Here is a 22,431-nt window from a genome sequence, read left to right as displayed (position 1 = left end):
TTTCAATATGAAGACAAAGCCAATTAATATATGCAAGGTCATTTAAATGATTACAATCACACTAACAAATTAAACCGATGAGTAACTTATATTCAGGGTTTCTGACAACAAAAATAAAGCAATAAAATAAAATTCTAAATTGTCATCAGCCCATCCTTGTAAACATCACTTATACTTCATTCATATGAAGTTCTCACAAATTACAAAAGTACTCATGACTCATGTACATACAAATGGTTATTATAAAGCAGGTGTGTATTCAGAATAAGTGAAGAATCACATGGGCTACCAAGGCCAAAATGAAAGAATGATTTCTTCTGATTTATTTATTTATTTCAGTTCCAGTCTGGTCTTCTTTTATGCTGTTGTCATACATATTGGCAAAGTAATGTGGGTTTCATCACAAACGATTTAAAAAAAAAAAAGATCAAATTTCTATTCCATATATTTTTTGTTATACAATAGTGGCCAAAAGTGATGTCCGAGGGGATATTTGTTTTTAATGACCATACAAGTTCGATTAAACCATCGAAATATAAGGAAGATGTTTCATATTTTTTAATATATTAAATATGAGGGAAGAACAAAACACTAAATTTGGTTATGGTATTTATCTGACAAAATTATTTGTCAAAAAGGCAAACTACAACTAAAGGTATTATTTTACTATGCAAAAAAAAAAAAATCCATAGAAAAACAAAAAGCTCGCAGGAAAAAAGCATACACTGACTACAACAGACAACAAACGTTTTTTCAAGATGTTGACAATTTTCTTGTGATCTCCACATAACAAAAGTTGTTTTCCTTAAATCTTAATTTCCTTGTGATCTCTACATAACAAAACAGTTTTCTTGATTTCAATTTAAAAGTAGTTTTTTCTTGTTTTTCTTGATCTGGAGGTAACAAAAGCTATTTCTTTGACTAGAGACTCAAGCTGAAATAGTTCAGACATTTGAGGAGGAGTATGACACTATCGTCGACACTATAGTCACTTTGAAGAACATATGGTCAATTTCACTGCCAGCCAGCTCGAAGGATGTCTGCATGGTTATAGAATGATGTTTGACAGATAAATGGTTTGCGAATGACGAGAGATGGTGAGCAATTAATAGCTGTTGCTTTGTTGAGATTAGGAGAAAATTAAGGCTTCTGTATAACATAAATAATAGTAGCAGAACTATATTGATAGCTTTACCTTTCCTGTTGTAAACAATCGAAGTGTGACTGCTGCTCCAGTCACTCCAGTATCCAGAGCCATTCAGTCTTTTACAGCGAACTTCTACTTTAAACTGAACACAGGAATCTTCAAGCGGAATCTCTGCCTGTTCTATCGATAGAGAACGGATGACCTGTAAATGCCACAGAAAACTGAAGACATTAGTACAGAATATAACCATCTTCCTTTTGAAATCTAAAAAGGATCAATTGAAAATTAAGTTCTAAGAAGTTTGGTGGGCATAAGAAGAGGAACGTTTAACTTTGATTTATTCATTTAGGATCAGTTTAGCTTATCATTTCAATCCGAAACATCTCAATTACAGATAAACAGATCAGACCACCGTACTTCACTGCCTTCCCCCTGTGATGGCGCACTATGCATGAAGCATTAGCTAAAATATATTTACTTCAGCTGTCTGGTTTCATTGTCCACCTAAGACCCCATCTTCCAAAAACTTCTTCCTACCTCCCATTGCACATTTGCCATCCCACGCAAAGCCACGAAGCGCAGCTCATACTGCATGTCGTATACAGGTGAAATGAGATGTCCCCACTTTACGCTCAAGGTTTTGTTTGGCAAAGTGATCGCTTCAAGGAATGAGGGAGGAGATGGTTTCACTTTGAAAAACACAGAGGGAAATTGTTATTCATCTCAGTTTGCAACGTGAATACAGTGGCAAGAATAGGATGCCTTAAACTAATTAAAAGTGATAGCAGAGACATTAAAAAAATATATATATATATACACATTTTTATATTTGTATATATACAGTATATATATATATAGAGAGAGAGAGAGAGAGAGAGATAGGTAGATAGATATATTTAATTATATTTACATTTCAAAATACACTTATATTTAATTAAAACTAATATATAATATTATATTGATATATTTAATTTTCAGTGAAAGATTCCAGTTTCATTTGTCAGACAGCAATTCAGTCTGTAATTGAAAACCAACAGAATACTTATAACTTAAGATTGGATCAGAATGCTGCTGGAAATCTTTGGAACTCACCATAGTCAAAGGGTAAAACATTGACAGGAAGTGATCTCACTTTGCCACGCCCTCCTTCCACTTCCAACCAGATTTTGTGGCAACGAAACAGGCTAAGGCCGCTTAAATTGCATTTTTTGTGGTCTTCTGCATCAAGTGGGCACTCCTTTACCAAAGACATGTTTTCTTCAGCTTCTTCACTGCCCTGCGTCTTTGCTATGGTTTCACATGTACCGTTTGATAAAACGTTATATTGTCTATAACAAAAATGTAAGATCTTTAGCATCCGTGCAGCAAACAATCTGACAAGAATAGAAAACGGATGAGCAATGATTGTGTTCATACCTGTAAAGGGGTCTGACCTGCGCCCAAACACTATTATTCCACTTACAGGCCATGGTGTCCACCTTTGAAATCTTGCTTTCGCAGGTAATATCTGCATTAAAACTCCCTGAAGAAAAGAGCCCATTTTAAATGATCTAGCTTTTCAAACAAGCAAAATTGGATTAACTGTCTGGATAAAGATGTCCTCCATAATTCATAGCCCACCTTCTGTGTATATTTTGGCATAGGGGATGCTGCAGTTGACCCTCTCTACCAACTGTTGGCAGCACATCAGAGTATCAAACCCGGGTTCATCTACCTTCAGAGTGACTGCGCTGACCTGATAGTTGATCACCCTGTACTGGCTTTCCGGAATCTTCTTTTGCCCATTTAGATACCACACAGCTTTCCTCGCACTCCAGCTGCGGTTGTGAAAGACGGCATAAACCGTTACTTCTGAACCGGGCGTCGTGAAGACTTCAGCAGGGATGTAACTGACTTTGAGGAGCAGAAAAAGATAGTGAGTGTTTTGAGCATTACACATACAAATAAATAAACCAAAAACATGTCTGGTTTCATTTTCACTCTTATGATACATATAAATGTAGGCTTCATCTGGTGTTATAATGCATTGTACTCTATAGGTAAGTATTATAATGTATTGTAACTGTTGTACAACTGTCATATTATAAGGTTGTTTGTATGGCATTATGCATGTATTATAATGCATTAAGAATTCCCTAATAATGCATTATAAATACAGGCTTCATTGAAAGTGTTACCAAATGTTTCTTTTGATTTTAAGATGGAAAAATAACCTGGACATGTTCCTGACAGGTGTTACGAGATTCACCCTTGTATTGATTCTTATTTTCCCCCCTTCCCATCTTGGTCCCTTGCAGAAATGAGAAAGCTGTTTTATTGTAATGCTAGTCAACAACCTGAAGCTTAGTTGCCATGGTGACTTGCACAGCATGGATTCTGAAAATATACAACCCAACTGAGATATCAGAAAAAAAAAATTATCCAAGGAGGAAAACAGAGACAGAATCCAGTCTTTCATGGCTGTATCATGAGGTTAAATCAAGCTGAAATGGTTTAAACATTATCTAATATGCAGACAGCTCTAAGTGCAGCATTAGTTGGCAGCAGTATCTCAAGACTGGATACAGCACTCAATTGTTATAACTAATCTAATATTATTCATTGGCACCAATGTGGTGTGGGTATTTTAATAGCAAGACAAGACAGAAAAAACACCCACCTGATTAGTGTCAGAATTTGGCTACAGATAAATTAAACATTATTCTACCATGGGGGAGGGTTTATATCTTAACAGTTCATCTCAAGTTTCTTCATTCAGGTTACAAAAAAATGCTTATTTCATAATACTGAGTCATTCTAAGGTAAGGTGTGCTTGTGTGTACAGGTGTGTGTGCACACGTTTAAGCCATGTTCTAACCTTTTACAAAAACTCACAGGAGTTGAGATGCATTTTATGCTTCTTAAAACTTGAGTATGAATCAGTATGTATCCTTTTAGCCATTTTACCCCTGTACAGCCTCTAAAGACGCATTCAGTGCTCACATTCAACTTCAATGAATTTAAGGATATTTTTTGGCCTGAGACTTTTAATATGCAACCTGGTGTTCCATTTGAATTATGAAGGCTTTTAGCAACAAACTATTTACAAGGAGGAATTTAAAAATGACTATAACAAACCTAATGATGACATAGTAAAAGCACTCATGGTCAGTACATACTCTGGCCTCATAAACATTTATAATACATGACTTTATTCTTATCTAGAGCTACATGAAGAACTGTTAAAACACCGAAACATTCAGAGCTACGTTGGTGCTGCGGCTGAGCCAGAGAAAGCAGTTGTCATGTAAAAGAGTCTGTCATGTACATGAAACAGCTTCACAAACAGTCTTTTCAACACAGTACCGTTATTTCTGTGTTACAAATATTCATTTTATCACAGAAGAACTGGGATAAAAGTTCATTAAACACTTAGTTCAGATATAAACACTGATGTCTATGGGAGAAGTGAATGAATAAAAGTCTATTGTAACTTATTTTAAACTGGGGACTTTGGACATGCACACATCCAACCTTGTTAACACCATTTTGACATTAAATTTGGTTTATATATCTAGTTCAGTCATGAAACTCAAGAGGCGCAGGCTGATAGATCCTTTACATGCGATCTACAATCACATCATTACTGCATGACACAAGCTGATTGGCCTCTGCTGATCCTGCTGCAGCCAATGACATTGCTTGCTTGCTAGTCCTGTAACAGTTCCACTGAAACCTTCCACCTCCCATAGCTCCACCTGCCTAGATCTGTGGTTTATGTATGTCTATTCATGCAGCAGCAAATCTTCCATAATCACAGCAGTGTGTCTGTGTATCTATTAGCAGTAGCAAGTCCATACATGTAGCACATCTAGTCCACCAAGACCAAATACATTAACATTGCCATGTTCAATAACATGCTAAAACTATTTCGAGAGTTTTCATGATTAAAATATGTACATTTCAATAGTGCACAAACCCTAGTGTACATCTGCTTTAATATTAATAAGTATGCACATACCCTATACCTTGGCAAATGCAATGCCTGGCCTCAGTTTGCTAAGTAAATGGCATATTAATGCTTTTATAAAACATTGAACATTGTTTACCATGGTAATTAATTCTGAAAATGGACAGTGAATTAGATGCATCTTTTAGAGAACAAATCAAGGAGATATTGTGTGTGCATAGCAACAAGCCAAAGTATTATTCAGATTTAAAATAGCAAAGAGTAGATATGAATGTAATTATCAAACATTAAACTCTTAACATGGAGGCTTAGAGAAGACAATGGATCTCTCTGAAAGATACATCTAACTGGAACAGCAAAAGCACTCATTTGCATGAAGTCTGACGTACACTAAAAGCCGCTAATGTAAGGGTAAAAGTCTCAACCTGTGCACTCTGTGGTTGAGAATATCAGGCAGCAACATTTTAAGTACTCTTTCACAAATGTCAGTATTTGCATTAATTTACTCATTGCCTATACCTGATGAGTCATTAAAAGGGAGGGGGTCTTTGATTACAGACCTAAATTAATTTATTACTCAAATGTATAAACATACAGCATGAAGGGAAGTAGTATGTAAAGTTCTTCTGTACTACAGATCCTTACCATCTAGTGCGAAAGAGAAAGGTTGGCTCCATTCACTCCAGTACCTTAAGTAGTTTTGGCAGCGCACGTGGACTATGTATCTGATCCCAGAACTGAGCTCATTCAGAGCCACCCATGAGCGACCTCTGACCTTCACCACCTAAAAGAGCCACAGTTCATACGATCCATTCACACTGTGAAGGTTCAATTGCATTGGCATTTTACATGAAATAATGATTTTAGTTAAAAATAAAAAAAAGAACAAAAACTAACCAAAGATGTGCATAATGTATATTTTTACATAGTTCTCACAAACATTACTTTGTAATGCCATTTCAACATATTCATCAGACCGACAAATGAGTCCAATTACCTCCCACTGCTGAAGCAAGGAATTGGAGTATCGGATCTCATAGTTTATGGCATCACTGTCAGGTTGTGTACCACTCCATCTGAAAATGACTTTGCCTTCTGTTGTCACATTGTAATGCAGATTGACAGGTGGGTCTGGTCTTCCTGTGAAAGGCAGAAATTCACAATATATTAAATTGTTATTATTTGCAAAGAAAATAAATGATTTTATATATAAATATATATATCATTTTATTTGTACAGTTGTTATGGGTGATAGTGATCAACCATCATGTTCATTAAATATAAGTAATACTGATGAATAATTTACTTCATGTACTTCGCAGATCACAGAAAAGTTCTTGAAAAAACAACAACTAGTAAAGCCTGTAAGGCCAACACCCTTTCTATGTCTAGACATCCTAAAGATAGAACACTGTCTCATGATGTATCATAATTTTATTTTTTAATCATCCTTATGAGATATTGTTTTTGAGAGTGTCTTCGAACGTTATCTGAGGGTCGGGAATCCACACATTGCATTATGTGAAAAAGTGGTGGAGGGTGTGAATTAGGCAAAAATCACCAGTTTAACATTGTTACACTCCACAGTTTCGAAGGGGAATCCCCATTTTTCGAAGACTGGCATCATCTTCAGCAAATGGAAACCAATTCCACGTGAAATTAAAATTCATTCATTCAACAAAGGCCTGGCCAATGTGAACCATTCAGAGACATCAAGAGAGTATGTGATCAACATTTAAGGAGTAGGCTAGTTCACCCAAAAATGAAAATTTGCTGTTAATTTACTCAAACCTCAGGCCATCCGGTAGAGCACTAAAGATGATTTTTAGTACCAAATGTTCATTTTTGGGTGAACTTCTGAATTTCTTTAAGATAGTATGAGAGTAAAACTAAGAACAAATCCATGGTTTTCCTTTTGCTAGTATGGTTTAGTTAAAAACATACAGTACATGTATCTGTTGTTCACATTCAAATATTATTTTGTTCTGCAGACAGCATTTAAGTCTGTCTAGAACAAGATGGCCTCAGCAGCCACTGCTTTGTAAAAAAAAAAAAAAAAAAAGGGGTTAAGCAATTTTCTTTATTTCAATAATGGCAATACCATTATTAGCAATCAGTTGAGGCAGTCTTTATTAACAGGCATTATCTTCTAAAAACACCACCTCACTGACACTAACATATTATAAAGTAAATGGCTTCTGCTGTTGCATTTAATACAAATAGGCTTACATTGATTGGACTTTTTATTAATTTAATGATTTTTCTCATGTACTTCTTTCCAGCACACGTTCAATGTACTTCAAAGAAAGAAAGGAAGTGAAAATGTCAGGACAACTTGTTCTCTTGACATTACACCTTAAAGAATCGTTCACCCAAGAAATTAAGCTTTGGATATAATTTATTATTATTGTACAGGTACAACAAGATTGTTTAACAAAGACACATTATATAACATTTCAATTATTTTCATTTTAAAGAGAAATTCAGCAAAATAAAAGACAATTCTGTCATAATTTACGCGCCTTCATGTTGGTACTTTCTTTGCTCCATGGTTATTTTGCAGAATGTCTAATCCATACAATGAAATTAAATGGTGACCATGTCCGTCAAGCAAGACTTTCGGTGAATAACGACTTAAATTTCAGTGAATGTGATGTTTTTGATGTTTTTATAGTTTTGTGTATTTTATTTTCCTTGACAGCTGCTGGTCAAGATTTTTGGCTTAGGGGTATAAGAAAATATTGATAGGCCTACACGAGAATATTGTGATATTATGTTTGCCAATTCCTAAAAATCTGTAATGATATATATATATTTTTGTTTATATTCAAGATTCGTGGCAGTGGAACCTCGACCGCTAGATGCCATTGTTGTTATATCTGAACATAAAATGTAACAGGGAAAAGCGCAAGGATGCACTGCTAACGTTAGCATTAGCAAACCCAGCTCACTAGCTGCCACCAACGGAAGACAAAATAATTATACCAGCTCCCACAGCAGAGTACAGAGCAGAAGTGTGGACTCAGTTTAACTTCCACTATAATGAAGGCACTAAGGAGATTGACAAGAGTCATGTTGTTTGCAAAATAAACCATGCCATAATCCAATAATCAGGAAACACACTGAATAAGAGCTCAAATAACATCCCGACGTCATCCACGCTGCTGATAGTAACGGTTAGATGACTATGTAAATATGTGCTGCACGCTTTCCTCTCAATAACAAAATAAACATGCAACAAAAATAACAGCGGTGAGAAAACAGCAGTTAAGAAAGCATCTGATCATAGCAATATGGAAATGTTTGCACCAGCTCTGCAATTCGATACTCCAGTCAAGTCACATTATGTTTATTTATATTGCACTTTATACAATAGAATTTGCAGTGTTAAATATGAAAAACAGTGTCATGAAGTGGACTGTGCACTTTCTGTTGTTAAATACTTGAGAAAGTATTATACTGTATATAATGTGAACCTTTAAAGCAAGGTCTAAGAATAGGCTACAGTCTATATATAGCTGTTCATATATGTATATATATTTTTTCATATATGTATACACATTTTTTTCTGTAATTAATCGCGATTAAAAACATCAGAGTTTTTAATATTTTTATATTGTAATAATTTCACATTTACTCTCCAAATTAATGTAGAAACAACTTAAGGCAGGATATTTTAAATATCTGTTGCAATGGCATTTTATTTTTTTGATAAATGATGGCCAGTATCACTGATACTAATAATGGTACTGATATCTTTATGAAATTCATTTTTTTTAAATGATAGACACTCAACAATACAGTATAATTGAAAGCTATCAATTTCAACATTTATTATGCTTAAAAAAACTTTTAATTTAAGTGAACTTAAAACAATCTTCACATAAACTCATTATAATAAATGCCATATTTACCTGTGACCTTCCTACCGGTCTAACAGGTAAATATACAGAAATTGAAAAGTTGTCACACACTCCAGTGTTAACTGCATAAATTATAAATTAAAAATTATAATTATTAAAGCTAGAATTTTCTGTTACATTTGTTCTTTGATTAACATTAATGACAGACATCACAGCAAATGGTAAAAGGTTTATTAGGCTGCTGTCACTTTAAGATCTGCCGCTGCTGCACATGACGCGGATCTGACACGCATCTCATTTTCTCACAACTCTTTAAGTTCACTTAGGATGTTACTGCTCTTATGAGAATATTCGACAATTGTTATTGTTTGTTCAAGTGCAAAATCCCTTTTAATACTTTAATTATTTAATTTCTTTAAATAAAAATAAATAAATAAATAAATAAAAGACCAAAAAACAAAACAAAAAAACTTTGGTGTCACCCAAATGTTCAAGACATGGTAATGGCCTTGCTTTAAAATTTAACTAATTTAAATGTTACATTATGTGGCTTTGGTAAACAATCTCATTGTACCAGTACAATGACAATAAAGAGCTTGACTTAAGTTTTGGACCTCTAAGTCAATTAACCATGCCATTGTGAAATTCCATTTCAATCCATTGCCTGGAAAACCACTTGAGAGAGATGTGTATTATTCGGCCCAAAGAACAAACACACCCTAATAAAACACCTGTTGCCCTGGCATCGGTCTCCATGAACTCATGCTTTTAACACGTTTCATAGTAACAATTAGGCTTTAATCACGCATACAGATGACTGTAGAAGATTCATTTTACTTCAGAAAATATTTTCACAACTAAAACAATTATGATTGACTGTATGATCACTTATGTCAGATTACCATAACATTTTACTTTGGTTAGTACATAAATAATAATCACTTACAATAATAATAAACTGTAATTGAATTGTTTGCCCATTTCTACTTGAGTTATTAAATTAAATAAAAGGAATTTAGCAGTTGTCCCCAATAAATGTTTGTGATATGAGACCATATTTAAGACCTACATGTAGAAATATGAAATACCTGAATCTGCAGTGCATTTTGCCAAAAGGAAACTCAGCATTACTAGTAACTTTACAGCTTTCAAAGTAAACATGCATAGGAAAGAAGGAAATGAGATAGCAAGTTTGTGTGTGTGTGTGTGTGGGGGGGGGGGGGGGGTCGGGTGGATGGATGATACTTGGATGAATGGATGGATGAAAATCTTTAAATAACTATAAATCAAAATGAAATTCTTACTTAGATTATATGTGCTGATTTGCATCTTCAGTGACAGTGCAGTAGTCCCATTCACAGATATACTGAGGGTCAACGAGACATTTGCATCATTGCCATGAAGAGAGACGGAGCACGTGGCAGTATCTTCCCCGGCACACTGAGCAGGATGGTTTTTGTCTGGAAGTATATCCATCTGTAGACTAAAATGAAAAACATAAAAGGTAAGCAATCATTAAGGCTTATTTTGTACCCACAAAACTACAATAAGACTCCTAGGCACTCTTAGACAACATAAATTCTTAGAGAACAGTCACTTCATCATAGGTGTCTTACGTTTGGGATCAAAACAGGATAAGATTTTTCACAGGGGAAACAATCTCAAGTCAGATTATCTTTACAGGGGAAAAAATGTATAACGAATTAAATGATAATGAAAATTCAAAAGTTGACCGTTAATAGTATAGTCTAGAGATGTATTATACATCATCTGCATAATCTCCCCACATACACGCTTAATTTGTGGGAGCAGCAATACACCAGCAGCCATTCAGCCAATCAGTATTCAGTGGAGAGCAGAATGAAAACAGAACTCACACTAATTGTTGAGGACTAACAGTGTACAGACTGGCAGCGGCTGCTGCTCTGTGGCTCTTTGCATTACAAATCAGATTTGTCCGTTCACCTTCAAGCCAGCACAGGATGTCCAAACAGTTTCCTGAAAAGAGATTGCATTCCCTTGTTAGCTTCTTTCATCACAGCCTATCGCAATTAGAAGCCTCTAGAAAGAACATCTGCAAATTATTCATGTCCGAACACAGGCTCATTAAATGGTGTGCAAATGACATGAAAGATATAAAGATCAAATGAATAAACATACATTTTTTATAGTCTAGTTAAGATTCTGGCTGGATCATTTTTAAGTTTTATACTTGGACTTTTGCAGAAGTCCCAAAAAAAAGGATGATTTTATGAATGCTTTAAAATGTTATGAAAATATATATATTAAAGAAAAATAAGCATCTACATCTATTTGTATTTGTATTGATTCCTTTATTTTTCCCTCTATTTTTGAAAAGCTACTTCACACTTTAATAGGATTGTAAACTCTAATTTATTTCCTTTTAAATATACATTTATTTGTAGATTTTGTCCTGAGGCCTACTGCAGAGAAGAGATCAAGAGAAAGTAATGAGAATTGATTAGCATGAGTGTTGGCATGTGTATCTACTTGTCTGGAGCTGTAGCTAAGACTTCTTCACTTAATGGACAAGGTCATCTCATGCAAATATAAACTAAACAGCTTTTTGAGAACTTAAAATGGCAAGACTAACTCACAAATCATTTATTTTGAACACTACTGTTCAAAAGTTCGGGGTTGTAAGATTTTATTGTGTTTCTGAAATAAGTCACTTGCTCACTCAGGCTACAATTATTTGATGAAAAATACAGTACAAACAGTAAATCATTCTAACATGCTGATTTGGTGCTCAAAAACATTTCTTATTATTATCTAAGAAAACAGTTGCTGCTTAATATTTTTGTGGAAACCATGATACTTTTTTCAGGATTCTTTAAAGAAATGAAAGTTCAAAAGAACAGCATTTATTAATATAAATTTTTGTAACAATGTACTGTGAAAGTCTTTACTGTCACTTTTGATCAATTTAATGCATCCTAGCTGAACAAAATAATTTATTAAAAAAAAAAACATTAATCACTCCAAACTTTTGAACGTTAGTGTATGAGTAGTGTAGAAAATCAGCTCATTATAAAATGTTTTTATCTTTCCTGACAGAGCAAGAAAACATTTAAAGGCAATTCAATGTATTGAACCTTTCTCTGGTACTGACGTCAAAACGTAAACAACCAAACGCATATTACATATGCTGACAGAACGCTGATAAAGACATTTAATTGTGAAGCAAAAATCAATTATATCTCTTCTCCAATAAAAAGACAATTACATATTATCAGCTTAATCAGATGATCGACAATACTGTGACTATCAACAAATATTGCTACTCCAACATTTTTGCAAACATGGACAAAAAAAAGGTTATTTTATGTAATATTTCTTTATTCCTAAAATGCCAGTGTTAACATTACAGCTATAAATTAATAAAAACAATGACTGTAATATCAGACATGATGAATTTACCAGATTCGGGTTTTGTAGCATTTAGCAGCTGACACGGTTCTGCAGGTTGGTGTTCTGAAAGACCACTGTCAACTGTCTGAGCAAAGGGCAGCTCACAACATAGCAGAGACGTCCACTTCAGGTCTTCATAAACACCACCCCTGCCATCTGAAGGACTCGGAGCAGCAAGACCTGAACCACAAGGATCTCAACGTGAGTGACATTGATTTGCAATACTGTTCAAATTGAAAAATCAAACAGTGGGGAAAAACAATCAAACGGCAGACCAATGCCATAGACAGATTCAATTCTTAGAAGTGCTCAGAACTGAACATTCATCTGAAAGCTGCCCAAGGACGACACAACTTGTGTAGAACTGCAACATAAGCGAGCTATCATATATTTCCAGACAAGATAGTCTTTTTTTTTTTTTATCTTGAGTGTGTGTACTTACACTTATTTTAATAAAATCTTAACATCTTCAAGGTTTTTTTTCTTAATAAAGAGCACGATTAATGTATTAAATGTAGTGTGTTAACTTTCTGCACCACACGGAACTACAACAATAATGACTATTCCCAAACAAGTTTCCCGAATAGTCCCCCATCTGCCATTGGTCGGTAAGACAGATAACCCCGGCCCCAAATAATGCCATCAGTGGAGTTACTGTGTTATTCAGTTTTCAGTCACATGACTAAAAAGAGACCTGGAGGGCAAAACATCCATAGAACTGCAGCACAGGCTTGTCAATTTTCCATCTGTTTTCAGCCACAAATATTTAGATCACCTCTCAAATGAAGAAAAACTCAAATATGTGGACAAAATGCAAGTTTTGGTCTTGAGAATTATATTGAGCACCTGCTGCAGTATTTCCCTAATACAATGGGATGATCTAAAACGGTGTATTACGGTATATTAAAACACTTAAAGCGGCGTTATGCAGTTTTGGCAATTTCTTTGCTGTTTTCTCGCTTTTTGCTCGCAGGTTTCTCTATAGAGATCCCCCTACAGCTTCGGAATAGATATTTGACAACACTGTCGTCAAAACTCGTTGGCGACTCTCCCCCCTCCGATCTTCTCCCTCTGGTCATGTGCATTTGTTTTCAAAGAAGCCGGCGAACGCACGGAGCCATGTCCACTGAGGTATGTACAGTGTGATACACAGAAGGCTAGCATATAAATGTTTAGATAGTGTGTGTGTCAGGGGCGTTTCTAGGTTTTAAAAACATCAGGGGCTCAGCCTGAAACATCAGGGGCTGGGGGAGGGTAATTAGATAACATGATTCGATACAGAGTATAATGTATATTGTAGGCCTATATGCGGGGGGGGGGGGGTGGATGGGGGCAGACTGGTTTAAAAATTCAGCCCTGGCACTGTAGCCACACCAGCCCACATTACCTCACAGACACACACATTCAAATGTGACGTAGTTCGGGGGTCTCGGGGGTATGCTCCCCCGAGAAAATTTGGATTTCTCTGACCTACATATGTGCATTTTAAGGTGTTTGAAGGCCAAAAAAATTGGATAACAATAGCTTTAAAAGCATGTCAGTGGGCAGTAGCATAAATTTGTCAAGCAGTTGACAGGTGAAATATTCAAACACATTCGAGGACCATACAAATATTATAAATTCATCAATTCATCAGCTTATAAATATATATTTATACTTATGAATTTTGCTTATAGTTTCTGTAATTAGCAAAGAACATTTGTGTTAAATAGGAATACATTGTAATAATGTTAATCAAGCTGACTAAATCACACGACTGCGCAGCAGTTCACATGCACTCACAATAAAAATACAATATAATTTAAAACAAAGACAAGCTCATTATACAAAGGAAATAATATTACAGATCTAGACAAATTGAGTTGCTTATAGTTAAAAGAATGTCATGAACGATCATTTAGGTTAGATGTATTGATTGCATTAGTGCGTGATATTGAAGAGTGTGCGCCTCGAGCACACGGCTGACACGACAGGAAAGTTCGTTTTTCTGAGTTTTATATTCTGACATATACCGTGACAACATCTCATCTGACAGAGGACTGTGCGGCGCTGCTGACTGCGTCATTTATAAAAAAATTAATTGCTGTGAGTTCGCTGTTGCGCGCAAATCCTGGAGATATTCTAGGGCCAGTGGGCTCAAACCGGTTCCACGGAGGGCCTAGTGTATGCAGGTTTTCTCTTTTACCTTGAACCAAACTGATTGAGTAGGTCACTAATTGGTTAAGATCTCCCCTCACCTGGTAGTCTAGGTCTTAATTGGGCACTAATTGAAGGGAAAGACCAAAAACCTGCATACACTAGGCCCTCCGTGGAACCGGTTTGAGAACTCTGTAGGCTGAAATCACTCACGTGGTGCGTCTCTGTGTGAGACAGATTTCAACAATCACCAGTGCACAATGAAAATAAGGCAACTTATGATTTACATGGTTTACATAGGCTATTGTCCGGTTTCATATTTGTCAGTCAACTTTTCAAAATACATTCGGGGCTACACTCAAATCATTTGAGGCTGAAGCCCCGGCAAAATCGGCTGGCGCCACCTCTGGTATGTGTGGCGTGCCGTAAAGCAATTCGTTACATCGCGAGACCTAATATCACACGATACTTCCTGACGGCTCGCCGGCCCAAAGTTGCAAGGGTGTTTTTTCCGCTCACAGACGCTAGGGGGGTGCGAGAAGACCACCATTCAACCCGAAAAAAGTCATATAACCATTCCAGTGACTCCGTTAAGGTAAATTAAGCTAAAAAAAACTGCATAGTTCCCCTTTAAAGTGCCTTAATGTACTAAAACAGTTATATAAAAAGATCAAATTCAGTGTACAGCTTATTGATGATACATTCTATATACAAGCAAGCAGATGAGCCCCGAATATGAACGCAACGCTCTAAATGGTTAGACGTTTTCTTTATGAAGATTTCTATGGAAAAATGCTTAACAAGAAACTGTGGGTTGCATTTATATTACGGATTTATTTGCCTGCCTGTACATAGTATGCATCTTTAATAATGATACTGATTTTGGTCTTTTAATATCACTACATTAGCACTTAGTACAAACCTGGTAAAAATGCAGGCAATTGAGGAAAGCCTTGTTTTGCCCTCCAGGTGGCCGTTCCTATAAGGGTCTGACATCACGTGAAAGCTATAAATTGTGACAGGCTGGTCAGGATGATCAAAAAGAGCAATATTGCCGCAGTATTTAATTTTTTTTTTATTTTTTTTATCAACCTACAAATGGCTTACTCAGTTGTCTCTGCATATTAAAATGGGAAAAATATTTTGACATCAGACTTTAGGGATGCACCAATATTAATTTTATGTTATTAACGAATCAATATGGCACTGATATTGTGCATCCCTATCCATTTACATTCATTCATTTAGCAGAAAATGACCAAATTAAATGACAATACACTTCACCTTCAGTTACCAGTTGCACTACTGTTTTTGAAGGCATGTGGCCCTTTCTCATCTGTACATCTGTCTATAGGTGAGGCCCCTGTGTGGCCGTTAAAGGTTTATAGTATGATTCATGATGTGTGTGTAATCACCACCCTCCTCCAGCCTTTACTTTCAATCTATCTCTCTCTCTCACTATCTCTCTGTCTTTTCCCATCTCTCTGTCCATTCATCAGCCTCCTGCACTCTGTGCGCTCAAGCATAACCCACACTAATGCATCTCTGAGGTGGACAGAGGGACTGTTGACAGCTGGTGGGTGTCCAGCATGTTTTGTAGGTCTTTGCCTCGACAGCAAATGGGAAATGGAAAACAATGTGAAGACGCTAGATAGCTGGTCAGGATAACACAGATAATTTGAATGAAAACAGGAAGCATCATTTTAGCAAAGTAGTTACAGTAAATGCATCAACGACTCACCTTGTGAAACGGTAATGAAATTCCCAAGAAGCGTAAGCGTGATAAAAAAAAACCTGTGGGAAAGAGAGGACATCTGTAAAACAGTTCACTATGGATATGACTCACTATCTTCTTCCATGCTGGAATGGTCAAATCTTTAAGCTCAAACAGTGTGAAAGTGTTTAGTTGACTCACTATACACCAAAGTCCCATTCCAATGCTGCCTAATTCAAATGATTTCTGTTGATGTTTTATTACAAAGCTTCCAACAAAATTACATAGATTTGTATATTTTCTAATTAAAACATGAGGAGTACCTATAGAAATGTAAGTATCACAATGTTACAGTAGGTTATTGCTATGCAGTGTTATTTTCGTTTTGTTTATATATAGTTTTTATTCATATTTTTATTAGCTTTTATTTTCATATTTTCTCTTTTCATTTCATTTTAATTTAAGTTTTAGTCATTTTGTTATTTGCATAAGGTCATTTTTCTTAACATTTCTGTTTACTGTAACTTTCATTTATATTTATTTAGGTTTAGTAATTTTAGTACTTCAACTTATTACAATCAGTTGCTAAAGGAACATTTCTAATTTTCATGCACGTTTTTTGAGTTTAAGTTTCTCAAAAGAATATTTATTTTTTATTTCATTCCATATTTATTTCAATTAATGAAAAATATTTTTAATAGTGTTAGTTTTAGTTAACAATAACAACACTGCTGGAGTGTTTTAAATGGTCGCTACTCGCTATTGGCAAATTTGAAAAAATATATGACTTGGGTCCCACCTTCAATGTAAGTCTATTATGGATGCACCTTTATAACAGTTCTTATCTGACACCGATAAGGCAATAATTATTTTAATGTTATGGCCGATATTAAATTTATACTTTTTTGTCTAAAGTAAAACACTAAAAACTAAAATCAATCATTTTAAATGCTTCAAGTAAATTGAGGCATCATAACATTATAATGTACAGTATGAAAAGTTTGCTAAAGATTACATTAAACAGTGTAATTCAATTATTGATTTTTTTTTTTATTTAGCTGTGGTTGAGGACAAAGGTAAATCAAAATGCACAATTATACACCACAATATTAAACATTCACAAATATTGACTGATACCGATAAATGTAAAAATATCAGCCGATAAGCAATTTGGTGCCGATATACAGTACAATGCAACTCTAAAGTCTATTCAGTAGAAAATCGCAAGTCAGATTGCTTAAAACCAATTAGCACGCCTCTCCCCATCAAGCTACATGATTTGGAAAATGTTAAGAAAGACAATTAGAAGAATGTATCATCAAACTCCATCTCATAAAAAAAAACATGCATGAAATGTGTGCAATATCACATGGCTAGTTTTACATACTCCAAAACAAAACAACTTAACCAAATTACAGAAATGTAAATTACCTCTCATTAACAATTCATTAACCATTAGGAAATGAGTAATCAGTATTAGTCATATGCCTCAATGCTATAATCCAAGGCCTTATAAAATCTAATTAGAGATACTTACATCATTTCACTTGATCGTGAGCTTCATTTCTCTTCTTGGTGGAGTGATGGAGCCTGCAATGAGAGAGAATAAGAGAGGAATGGTGACAAGAACCTCTGTGTGGGAAAATTCTTCGACAGACAAATTCAATTATGAAAACACTGAAGAAGAAAAGCGTAGGCATAGTTTGACTCTCTTAAGGGACACAGACTTCATTCCTGAGTCACTTAGTGGAAAGTAGAGCAGGCAACAAGTTTTTGCCACGCATTTCACGTATCAGGCAGTAATATGACACCGGTTTCAGACTGAATTACTCTGCTCTAACCATATTTGCTTTTGATTCACTGGCATACTCTCTCTGACGAGGCAAATCACCTTTCTTGTTCAAATCAATGACGAGCACGACATTCTTCCCTGCATCCCATTTTCTCAGGCAGCGGATGTATTTCAATTCTAAGATAAATTAACAAACATTGTTCTGATTGAATGCCAGTGCAAACATGTTAACGACAGCAACGCCCATGTTTAAGCATTTCCTGCCATTTTATTCTAAGCAATATTGTGAAATCAGAAACCTGTTTTGCCACAATTATGCAATGATGATCCGGCCAGTACACAAGTGACGTAGTGAACAAAGTAAATGAATAAAAAATGTCAATACCAATGTTTCGTTACCTGACTTTCATTCAGCAAATATAACTCTACAGACCCCATAATGCAATGTTTTCCACACCATCTGTTAGAGCCACCTGGAGTTGCTGCTGAACCAAACATGATATAAGATAATCTGACATTAAAACAGATCAGCAATGAATATGGAGGGAGACAAGCCAAGTGGCCATTTACGTAAAGCCTTTTTCCATGAAGGCTCTTGTGATAACATATTATATATTCATATAAAGTTCCCTATCAAATATCAAAACAACTTTGATGATGTTCAATTTTGTGTCAACAAATATTAACTCAGGTCAAATGCTGGAACATCTTAAATAGAGGTCGAGCGATTGATCGGTTTTGCCATTCCAAAAATCCATATCGATAGTTTTTCTGGGTTGCGTCCCTTGCTAGAGCGGCTGAGATGGGGCTGCTGTCATTATACTGTACAAGAGCGGCCTCCATTGGCGAAATAAAAACTATCACTGAAGCCTCATGGAGTTTGTTTTGACACTAGGGCTGGGCAAAAAATATTTTTTGATTCTTCATTTTTTAAAATGTGGTCAACAAGGTGGATGCAAGACCGCCTTTCAGCTTGAAAGACGTTCTGGACAGTTGAAGGACACTGTCAGTGTCCCGACCGGGCCAGTGCTGCATGGACACGAAAGTTTATAATTTGCACAAGTTTTCAAGCTTTGCCAATTTAAGCATTGAAGCGCAAGAGAACTCGGATGGCTGCACGTCTCAGACACCGTGTAAATAATAAAATTAATTCTCTTTGACGTCTCCTTAATAATCTTTGAAATTTATATAAGTAGTTTTAGCTGTGGTATCAAAATTGGAATAGAGGATTGTTAAATTTCACTGGTATCTAAAAATATTGTCATAACCTTATTACAATACAAGGATACATGGCTCAAAAACAATAAAACAATAACAAATCGAATTGAGATCTTGTGAATCGGAATCGAATCGGGACATCTGAATCAATACCCAGCCCTATTTACAAGCATGCTACACTTCATGTGGATTCAAAACAGACAATAAAACGGTATGTTATACAATACATTACCGTACATGTTTTCATATTATTTTAAAGAAATTAATTTGTTGACTTGACTTGATTCTGCATTAGTAGAGAACAGCAGTGTTTTCTGTCGAGGCTGAGAGGACGCTAACATTAGTAGCCTACCACAAACAGTTAAAACAATGTGACAAAAACACGCAATTCCGATCCAAATGTTTAATGTCACAATTGCTACCATCTATTTGAATTAGTTTATATCCAGCTGGTCACTTTTATGCTTTCATTATGCAGCGAAGTTGCATATTTAAAGCTAGAGACGTGAGAAAGAAAACTATCGTCTTGAAGCCGACAGAAACAAACAAATCAGAAATGCTTTGATTATTGCGATGAGGGAAAATGGTGATATAGCGAAGCCACTCAAAACAGAGTCCACATGTTCTGGAATTGTGCCTTCAATTGCACCCACAGGTGATTATCAAATTAAATGCTGCAGAACTGGGCAAAAAGATCAAACCAATAGATGTTTACCCCCAAATGACCAACTTCAAGTGACACAATAGTGATAATTAAAGGGGTTTGAACCTACCTTTCAGTTACTAGCCCAAACAGATCTTTAACCATTTTAATTACAATGCTTTTTAATTAGAGGATCAGAAATTGATCAACCCATCAAAGTTGATAAGCAGTTGGAATCCTACACTCCTTTTCTGATTTTCTGAACTGTCGTGCAACGCAAAGTCCGAAATATACACATTGATTCTTTCAAATAGTTCCTTTCAAAGAACCGGTAAAAAGACCGGTACAAAAGGCTTCTTCTTCTTTAGCGGCCTTGGTTCCAGAAATATTTTGTCAATAGAGATTTTTTTAAAAGTCTTCATGAAAGAGTTATAAAAGCCATGAGCCAAACCAACGAGCTACAAGGTGGTTACAAACTTTGATTTGAAGCAAAAAAGTTTTTGAAAATCAGCAGTATAGGGGAAATTTTACTTTTAAAAGTAATGTTACAATATTGCGTTACTCCCTAAAAAAGTAACTAATTGAGTAAGTTACTTTTTATGGAATGGAATGTGTTAGGTTACTTCTGCATTACTTTTTCTCACCTGGGCTGGAATTGCTTGTTTGTCTGTAATAACAACAAAAAAAAGTTCTATTTTTGGCAAATGTAAAGGCTTTTTCAGTGGTTTGAGTCCCGGTCGAGCCAGGAGGCCTTTCTGTGTGGAGTTTGCATGTTCTTTCTGTGTCTGTGTGGGTTACCCCACAATGCAAAAACATGTAGTATTGGTGAATTGGAGAGTAAATTGTCCGTAGGTGTGAATGCATGTGTGTGTGAGTCTCAAGCCATGTAATGGGAAGGGTTTGGGAAAGACCTGGTGACCTACCCCTGAAGAAAAATCATCGGCAAGAAAATTCATGGATAGTGAATCAACATACAGATACGACTGAAATGGATGAAAGGCTCTTTCACACTAAAACTGAAATGAAATGGAAATTCAAGCCTGTACAGTAGAGGGCGCATCTCAAACAAACCTTTCAGCAGTGCTGCCATTCTGGATTGCAGGAGAAGAAAGTTCAACACTGGGTGCTTCTCAATACTCAAATTGATACTTCCTCGTTTCCTCACTCCTCCGTCCTCCAGCCCGTGACCCGGAAACCCATCAAATTCAGCCATCTTGAAGGACATCTCAATTCTCTAAATGCACCGCGACGAGGCGAGGAACGAGGAGTGAGGAAGCTTCCAGAGGAGCTATGAGCAAGGATGCACAGGTGTATCCTATGCAAAAGTCTTTTTTGTCGAGAAACCTAACGCTCATATAAATTCTCCTCCCCCTTCAAATCTATCACAATAATTTAGAATTTATGCTTTACCTTTGCAGTTTAAATAAATCATACATCACACATATATCAATAGGGAATCTTGCTTTATCTTTATTATTTAATTATTTCTTAAATAACCAAACTTTAACAACATAAGGTCAGATCCTTTGAGTGCAGCTGATGACGCTTTGAAGAGACGCTCAAGTGATCAAGAATATTCCAATATACAAATAGGATTTCCTTCGATTCCTCCGTCCTCATTTTCTTTCCTTGCAGCCTTCCCTCGCATCCTACAGGGGATGGAGCTGAGACCCAAGGAAAGGAAACGAGGATGCACAAATAAGAAATGAGAAGCACTCTCTTACTTCAGCAATAAAAAACAAAAAATGAAATAGTCACTTTTGTTTATTATTATGGCTTGAATTGGATCGTCAAAGGTCAGCAACAAAGACATTGGTTAATAAAGTGAGATTAAATTCATAAAATACATAAATATTGAATCTGTTTTGTGCAGGTGAGATGCCTGCTCATATTTAGTCTAGAGGTAATAACCATCATGTTTACACAGCACACACAACTCCTCTGCACCATACTGTAGACCACGGCTTTATTTTGTCTATAAGGAATTAATTAGGTGGTTGGATCATTGTGGTTTACTAATGCTGTGATCTCAGGTTGTCCCACCTTCACACCGAAAAACACATCATCAGAGAAGAGACTAGAGGTGGCTGCAAGAGGGGAAGTTACAGACCCTTTCCAAAAAATTAGAATATCATGGAAAAGTTTATTTATTTCCATAATTCCATTCAAAACGTTAAACTTCCATAGATTATAGATTCAGGGCCCACAACTTAAACGATTTCAAGTATTTCGTTATTTATTTGTACATAATTTGGGCTTCCAGCTCATAAAACCCACGAAAACAGGATTTTAAAAAATTTGAATATTACATGAAATCACACAGTAATTACACAGTGATACCATGGTCATTGAACCAGTTATTTTGGCAGTGTGGGCAGGTGCAAATCCTGCTGGAAAATGAAGTCAGCATCTCCATAAAGCTTGTCTGCTGAAGGAAGCATGAAGTGCTCTGGAAATGTCCTGGTAGACGGCTGCGTTGAGTGGACAGCACAGTGGACCAACACCAGTTGATGACATGGCTCCCCAAACCAACACAG

At 35.8% G+C, this 22,431-nt stretch overlaps 1 protein-coding gene across 3 annotated transcripts in view; it reads right to left on the bottom strand.

Annotated features, from left to right (window-relative positions):
- lepr (leptin receptor) overlaps nt 1-22,431 on the bottom strand; it is a 46,425-nt gene that overhangs the window by 8,528 nt on the left and 15,466 nt on the right. For 2 of the 3 annotated variants that reach the window (XM_079884726.1, XM_079884725.1), the window contains exons 2-13: nt 17,779-17,831; nt 16,269-16,321; nt 12,401-12,571; nt 10,837-10,957; nt 10,264-10,442; nt 6,094-6,236; nt 5,742-5,880; nt 2,768-3,040; nt 2,564-2,669; nt 2,240-2,475; nt 1,685-1,836; nt 1,196-1,349 (exon numbers count right to left, since the gene is read on the bottom strand). In XM_079884726.1, coding sequence (XP_079740852.1) covers nt 1,196-1,349; nt 1,685-1,836; nt 2,240-2,475; nt 2,564-2,669; nt 2,768-3,040; nt 5,742-5,880; nt 6,094-6,236; nt 10,264-10,442; nt 10,837-10,957; nt 12,401-12,571; nt 16,269-16,321; nt 17,779-17,783 — 1,732 coding nt within the window. In that variant the 5' untranslated portion in view covers nt 17,784-17,831. Of the gene's footprint in view, nt 1-1,195; nt 1,350-1,684; nt 1,837-2,239; nt 2,476-2,563; nt 2,670-2,767; nt 3,041-5,741; nt 5,881-6,093; nt 6,237-10,263; nt 10,443-10,836; nt 10,958-12,400; nt 12,572-16,268; nt 16,398-17,778; nt 17,832-22,431 lie in introns of those variants that run through there. The other variant, XM_079884724.1, reaches the window with a different exon arrangement.

This window comes from Squalius cephalus, assembly GCF_949319135.1.
Source record: "Squalius cephalus genome assembly, chromosome: 10".
Lineage (NCBI taxonomy): Eukaryota > Metazoa > Chordata > Actinopteri > Cypriniformes > Leuciscidae > Squalius > Squalius cephalus.
This window is presented reverse-complemented; position numbering and strand designations above follow the sequence as displayed.